Source organism: Leptodactylus fuscus, unplaced genomic scaffold (assembly GCF_031893055.1).
Source record: "Leptodactylus fuscus isolate aLepFus1 unplaced genomic scaffold, aLepFus1.hap2 HAP2_SCAFFOLD_291, whole genome shotgun sequence".
NCBI lineage: Eukaryota > Metazoa > Chordata > Amphibia > Anura > Leptodactylidae > Leptodactylus > Leptodactylus fuscus.
This window is the reverse complement of record NW_027440314.1, coordinates 122,036-130,132: the sequence shown is the minus strand read 5'-3', so window position 1 is coordinate 130,132 and position 8,097 is coordinate 122,036. Positions and strand designations below refer to the sequence as shown.

Here is an 8,097-nt window from a genome sequence, read left to right as displayed (position 1 = left end):
CGTGGCTTAGTTCCGGACGCCGACTCATTCAGCGTGCTTGCAGGCTTTTGCCGCGTGACGCTGTATCCTGCGCATATAGATATAAATAAAGTGAGAGTCGTGCCTACCTTTAAGCAGGAACCTTCAACTGAAAAGGTAATTATTTATTGAAAACTTCATGACTCCTTGGTGCTTCTATATTAGATTTGGTATATTTATACTGGTACCTTTATTTTATGCCGGCTGAAGCATGTTTGGGTTTATAAGCCTACCTATGCATATAAATTGGGGCTGTTAAAACTATGGCTATGTGTACATGTGTATTTATTTTATTTTTTAAGTTGGTATTGCTTTGCTTTGACCTATCAATTTTATATATGTGTGATGTTTTTTTGTGGACACAAAGATCAATCTTGACAGGGTCCACTGTGTGCTGGGTCCTTTTTGTGCCACTGATATAGAATCACGGGATGTTCTCTGCCAAGTGCATTTCTTTACAGAGAAGGACATTCTACAGGCTGCTTGGCGACATGGTTCTGTCTCTTTCATGGACAACCCCGTGCAACTGTTACCAGATGTCTCCTGTCGCACTCTGGCCAAATGGAGACTCTTGAAACCAGTCTTGCAAGCTGTTCTGGACTCTGGAGCTACTTACTGCTGGGGCCACCCTTTTCACCTTCAGATATGTCGCAACAGTGCTCTGTTTACTCTGCATTCCCCAGATTAAGCGACCTCCCTGGAGCTTTTTTTGGATTCTCCTGATTTGACCTTGCTGGACTGGCTGGACTACCCTCTTCCCTCTGCTCCAGCGGTAGGGTGCCCATCCTCCTCCCCGCTGGCCCGCCAACCACTACTCGCCGGGAAGTCGCCCTCGCCATCTTCCCGAGGGAGATATCCTTTTCTTTTGAGGTTTCCTGGCTGGGACTTTGATACACTGTTGGACTCTATTGTGCCTTATTTTTGTGTTCTCTTTCTTTGATACATTTTATCTTTCTTTTCTCGGTTTGTGAAAGTTCTTTTGCCCCGATGACGGCTGCACTGGGCTACTGCTCCTGGCGGTCCTGCCAGTGAATTCCTGCCTGAGCCCCGTGCGGTGGGACATGCCTCGGCTGGTTGATCTTTCCTCTTCTAGGACCTGCTGTCCGGTGCGCAGTCCACTGTTGGCTCTCCTGGGCTGGACTTACACCTTTGGCCCTAGACCTCTTTCCCACTCTCTGCCCTTGGGCACTCAGTTCTACTGCTAGGGGAATGAGTGGCACTCCATTGCAGTTCCACCTTGACCCCGTTGGCTAGTTTTGCGGCTCTTTGGGAGCGTACTGCGGTGTGCACCCAAGACCTGCTTTAATGGGTTTTCCCACTGTTATTTGTGACCCGTTCTCGGACTAGCTGTGACTGGGATTGTTTGTTTGTTATTGTGTAGCTGCCTCCTCTTGTTTGGGTTTGTCTTTTCTCATTTTCCAGTTCTCTCTCCCCTCTTTTTTTTTTCTATCTCTCCCCTCTCTTCCAAGAGACCAACTCCTGGCCATGGACTCCCCTGCTTTGGCCTCCATTACTGCTGATGGTCTCAATACTACGGAGAAGCGATTTTCTCTGCTCCGTCTGCTTTGGGGTAGGAGAATCCTAGTGGCCTTTGTTCAGGAGACACTTTTTCAAGAAGGGGTGGCCCCTATTTTCCCTAGGTAAATTGTTGCGTCCCATAGCTGCTAATCCTAGTCCAAGTCTATGGGGGTTAGTTTCCTCATTAGTTACTTTATCCTTTGGAAGTTTCAGGCGGATTCCATAGACGGTGCTTCAGTTATCTAATTTCCTCTCTTCTCTGCCTAGGTTCTCGGAATTTAATAGCTTACTCACGAGGTTTGACGAAGCTTGCCCTGGATCTGGCCTCTCCTGCAGATCTTTAATTTCTATTGGTTTCCTCTCCTCCGGATCATTGCCCCTCCCTCTTGGCTAAGTGTCCTTCACTGACTCGCAAAGGTGCTGGCTTCTCGGGTTCACTCATAAAAGTTTGATTTCCAGTTAGTACCAATCTACAAATCTTGATGCGGTGGTATCATGTACCGGCGAAATTGCACAAGGTTTTCCCGTCCTCCTCTTCTCTTTGTTGGTGCTGTGGTCCGCAAAAGAATAGCCTCTTGCATATTTTCTGGAAGCGCAATGGGCTTTGTGGCTTTTGGGGGATGTTCATAGCATAGAGGATATCTGGGTCACGGGAGACAAATCTATTCACCAAAAGCCTACTAAGCAAAGAGCGGACAAATCTACTCGCCAAAGAGCGGACAAATCTACTCGCCAAAGAGCGGACAAATCTACTCGCCAAAGAGCGGACAAATCTACTCGCCAAAGAGCGGACAAATCTACTCGCCAAAGAGCGGACAAATCTACTCGCCAAAGAGCGGACAAATCTACTCGCCAAAGAGCGGACAAATCTACTCACCAAAGAGCGGACAAATCTATTTACCAAAGAGCGGACGAATCTACTCACCAAAGAGCGGACAAATCTACTCACCAAAGAGCGGACAAATCTACTCACCAAAGAGCGGACAAATCTACTCACCAAAGTGCGGACAAATCTACTCACCAAAGAGCGGACAAATCTACTCACCAAAGTGCGGACAAATCTATTTACCAAAGAGCGGACAAATCTACTCACCAAAGAGCGGACAAATCTACTCACCAAAGAGCGGACAAATCTACTCACCAAAGAGCGGACAAATCTATTTACCAAAGAGCGGACAAATCTACTCACCAAAGAGCGGACAAATCTACTCACCAAAGAGCGGACAAATCTACTCACCAAAGAGCGGACAAATCTATTTACCAAAGAGCGGACGAATCTACTCGCCAAAGAGCGGACAAATCTACTCGCCAAAGAGCGGACAAATCTACTCGCCAAAGAGCGGACAAATCTACTCGCCAAAGAGCGGACAAATCTACTCACCAAAGAGCGGACAAATCTATTTACCAAAGAGCGGACGAATCTACTCACCAAAGAGCGGACGAATCTACTCACCAAAGAGCGGACAAATCTATTTACCAAAGAGCGGACGAATCTACTCACCAAAGAGCGGACAAATCTATTCCTGTCTGCCAATGTTTCAGATATTAAATCTTTGTGATGGTACAAAGTTCATTCCTTTGCAGAGTAGAGAAAGCAGATCTTCTGATAAAGGACGAGAGGACAATTTAGTAGGCTATATCTAGTGCCGAGATCTTCAGTGACATCCTCCTCATATGTGGTGACTAGTGATGAGCGAATAGTATTTGAAACGGCGAAACACCAAGGGGTTAAGCGCTGTGAAGATTTGCAGGCCGCTGACACACATTCTTATGGGAGCGAGATATTCGTATCTACTATTTGCTTAACACTGGTGGTGACTACTATTGGAAACCTCTCATCCTGCGGGGAACATATCAAGGGCTTTTTGTGGTGCTTGTGCCCCGCTCTGTGTCGGCGTTTTTTGAAGTCTCTCTTGTAGATGAACTAGACGAATTTCTACTTGTAGTAAACGCACTTTCATCCTCAGACATCGCAGACTCTGAGGAAGTAAAGGAAATTGGGCGTGGAGTGGATGTTCTATGGAAAGTTTTATTTTTCTGTAGAATAGATATTGGGTTTGTTTTTTTACACTTTTTGATTATGTGATTTTTTTTAGTCAAGTGACACACCATGTCATTCTTCTAATCGGGCGACCTGAGTTTGCTTGCGTCATATCCACTGCACATTATGTAATAAGTAGAGATGAGCGAACAGCGTTTGATCGAATATCAGGCCTGTCAATATATACGATTAGAATCGAATACCAGGCGGCAAATGCAGTAAAAAATCGTATCCCCCCCACCTTCCCTGGAGCTTTTTTTTGCATCAATAACTGTGCAGGGGAGGTGGGACAGGAACTACGACAACGGAGGCATTGGAAAAAAATTGGAAAACGCCATTGGCTGCCGCAATCAGGTGACCTCCCATTTATAAGAATAGTGGCCGCCATCTTCAGCCTGACCTCACGCCAATGGTTTATCTTACGGCATCAATTCAATTCTATTCCGTGGGAATGAGTCCTTGGTGACATCACTTCTAATCAGAATTGCCATAGCAACTGAATCTTATGTATACATTAAGAATGGCGCGCTGTCCTGGTCAGACAAAGAACTTCTGGATGAGATGATGTACAGTGGAGGAAAACGCTCTGACTGCTACGGAATGGACGCCAAAGTATCAAAGTGGATACCATACTCGTAAGGAAGGAGACATTTATTGAGGAAAACTGTACAATGGAGGAATCCAGATTTTGTACGGGGGAGGGGGGGGGGGGCATTTTCTACAGACGATGCCGCTGGGCCTGGAGATCCTGAATAATTGGTGACAAATAATGAAGATACAATTCCAGTGACAGTGTCTGAGAGGAAACATAATGCGCTGACACGACGTTCCCCGATGTAATGAAGATGGTGGAAACTGTGAGAGCAGCTCCTGCTTGTTGGTAAGTCCACAGGTCCCCTCTGTTGGTGGTCTGTCTGGTCTCATGGTGGTTGGGAGGGCATAATAAAGACATCCTGCAACGGGCGCTATCTGACCAAAGGCCAGCCCTGCCACCCACAACGTCCGAGAAGTGACAGCCGCGGTTTTCTTACTCCTGATTGAGCAGGAATCTGCGCTGATAGGTTTATAGTGGAAAATGTTCTCAACAAGGACGAGCTAAAGGATGACATTGATACTTGTACCATAGAGGCCTACGGGGTAGCAGGAGGTGAGAAGGAACGGAGGCAAGACCATTTATAGGTTATTCAGCCACACAGCTCACAGTAAAGATACTGTATAAAGTATGTGAACCCCTTGTCCACTGTACTTATGTATGAATAGTGGGGTACAATATAACTGCAGCCTACGCATGGCACCCCCATGTAGCTCTCAGGTTCATGTGCTCACATACTCTGCCACGGAGTCCCAAACTATGAAGCCCCCAACAAACATCGCTGTTGGTATTTGGCTCTGTTCACATCACAATTACCAGATGTATTTGGAAGTTTCAGCGACATAAACCTCTGACATCTAATCGCTGATGTATTTCTCAGACTCTTCGGAGATGACTGAGAAGCAGAATGTCGTGTGCACAAGAGAGCGGATACGGGCAGGCTGTCTTCTACCATTTCTATGGAGCCTTAGTAATGTCCAATCACTAATATCAGAGATTATTATCCCAGCAATCCTCAGTGATATCCGCTCTTAACCCTTGATAGGATGCCGCTCAAGAAGCGAAGCTTATAGAAACAAGAAATATTAATATGTTACAAAATATCTACAAGTCATTACTTTATGGCCTGATCTATCAAGTCGGCTTCACAAGAAGCAAGGCTCTTGTCTTCTCCGCTAGGTTCATGGAATATCCACAAGACTTTCCCTCCATGGATTCCCAGACACACTTTGGGGTTTGTCAGAAACCAGCAGATGCCGCATAAAAAATAATCCCTATTATTGGATGAATAATATCTGTGAAGACCTTCAGGCAATTATGGAGAGAAGAATATGTCTTCTCTGTGTAAATTCTCTGATGAATTTCAAGATGATACTGCTCCCCCGTGTGGCCGCTCCCCTGTGTGACTTCTCTGATGATCCTGGAGTTTGGCATGAGTAATAAAGCCTTCTCCACATTCTGAACATGAATATGGCTTCTCTCCTGTGTGGCTTTTCTCATGTGTAACAAGTTTGGATTTTTCTGTAAAACTTTTCCCACATTGTAAACATGAATATGGTTTCTCTCCAGTGTGAGTTCTCTCGTGTGTAACTAGTTTGGATTTTTCTGTAAAGCATTTCCCACATTCTGTACACGAATATGGCTTCTCTCCAGTGTGAATTCTCTCATGTATAACCAGACTTGATTTTAGCCTAAAGCATTTTCCACATTCAGAACATGGGAACAACTTCTCTCCTGTGTGAATGCTCTCATGTGTCTCAAGATATGATTTTAATGTAAAACATTTCCCACATTCTGAGCATGAATATGGCTTCTCCCCCGTGTGACTTCGCTCATGTTTAACAAGACTTGACTTATTTTTAAAACCTTTCCCACACTCTAAACATGAATACGGCTTCTCTCCCGTATGCATTCTTTCATGTTTTACGAGACTTGATTTATTTGTAAAACATTTCCCACATTCTGAACATGAATAAGGCTTCTCTCCTGTGTGAATTCTCTCATGTGTAACAAGACTTGAATTATTTGTAAAGCACTTCCCACATAGTGCACACGAATACGGCTTCTCTCCAGTGTGAATTCTCTCGTGTGTGACAAGACTTGTTTTATTTGTAAAGCACTTCCCACACTCTGAACATGAAAAGGGCTTCTCTCCTGTGTGAATTCTCTTGTGTGTAACAAGATTAGATTTCAGCAAAAAACATTTCCCACATTCTGAACATGAATAAGACTTCTCTCCTGTGTGAATTCTCTTGTGTGTAACCAGATTTGATTTTGAAGTAAAACATTTCCCACATTCTGAACATGAGAAAGGCTTCTCCCCTGTGTGAGTCTTCTCATGCAGAACAAGATCTAATTTATCGGTAGAGCATTTCTCACTTTCTGGCTCCTCTCCTGAGTGAATTCTCTTGTGTGCCACAAGATTTGCGATCAGCATAAAGCATTGTCCACATTCTGTACATGTATATGGTCTCTCTCTTGTGTGAATTCTTTCATGTGTAACCAGACTTGACTTTGACATAAAACATTTTCCACATTCTGAACATGAAAATTGCTTATTTTCTGTGTGAATTTTCTCATGTTTAACAAGACTTGCCTTCCTCGTAAAACATTTCTCACATTCAGAACATTTGAATGGCTTCTCTCCGGTGTGAATTCTCTCGTGTTTAACAAGTTTGGATCTTTCTGGAAAGCACTTTCCACATACTGAACATGAAAATGGCTTCACCCCTGTGTGGATTCTCTTATGTATAAAAAGATTTGATTTATGAGTAAAGCATTTCCCACACTCAGAGCATGTGAATGGCTTCTCTCCGGTGTGAATTCTTCCATGGCTAACAAGTTGGGATTTATTTGTGAAGCATTTCCCACACTCTGAACATGAATGCGGCCTCTCTCTGGTGTAAATGATTTTCTGTGTATACAGGTCTGAGACTTCCATATACTGTTTTCCAAATTCCCCATACTGAAGCAGTGGTTGCTCAGAGGGTTCCTCATGATTGGGGGGATTATATGATGGATCTGTACTGTCACCTCCTACATGTACATTACTGAAGTCTTCTCCTGACCAGCTCGCCATGATATCTTCTTCTTCTTCTTCTTCTTCTTCTTTACAATTTATCGATGTCATGAAGTTTTCTTCTGTTAGGAATAAAAAAGGATTTCATAAATCTTTTTCTTAAAACCACAAATAAAATAAAACATATAAGAATTGTATTAGTCGGGAATCGCACCTGCAGGTCTTGATGCAGTTTCAGCAAAGTATTTTGTGCTTTTCCCTTTTTATTCCAAATCCACTTCTGGCTTTGCCTTAAAAATTCCACAAAACATTTATAAACTGCTCCTTGAAGAGTTGGGGAGTCAGAGGCTGCCGTACAGGCATTTACCCCAAGGGCTGGATACAGGGAGACAATTTACCAATTAGTCTATTTTTGGGTATGTGGATGGAGACCGGAGTACGTAGAGGTAATCCCACTAAGACAGGCAGGACATACAAACATCATGCAAATGGTGCCCTTGGTCAAATTGGAACTCAGGACCCAGTGGTGCAAGACAACAGTACTAACCACTAAGCCACCAAAAGCTGCCTGTGGGAGTCCAGTCTTATACAGTAAAGCATGTGATGTAGGGGGAGGGGCTGCTCCTTCAATCTTAACCCCTTCAGGACCAGCCTAAAAGTGCCTTAAGGACCAGGCCTCATTTTTCAAAGCTGCCTTGTGTCACATTATATGGCAATAACTTCGAGATGCTAGAACTTACACAAGTGATTTTGAGATTTTTTTTCCTGACACATTGTACTTCATGTTAGTGGAAAACACTAAGTAATATTTTTGTGTTTATTTATTAAAAAAAAAAGGCAATTTGATGAAAATTTGGAAAAAAAAATAAAAATCGGTATTTTCAAAATGTGAAATGCTCTGGCTCATAT

At 43.7% G+C, this 8,097-nt stretch overlaps 1 protein-coding gene across 1 annotated transcript; it reads right to left on the bottom strand.

Moving 5' to 3' along the window:
• Positions 1 to 4,213: 4,213 nt before the first annotated feature.
• LOC142187887 (uncharacterized) lies at positions 4,214 to 7,276 on the bottom strand. Its single transcript, XM_075261697.1, has one exon. The coding sequence runs from the start codon at positions 7,246 to 7,248 to the stop codon at positions 5,533 to 5,535; it is 1,716 nt and encodes a 571-aa protein (XP_075117798.1). The 5' UTR covers positions 7,249 to 7,276; the 3' UTR covers positions 4,214 to 5,532.
• Between the last annotated feature and the right edge of the window lie 821 nt (positions 7,277 to 8,097).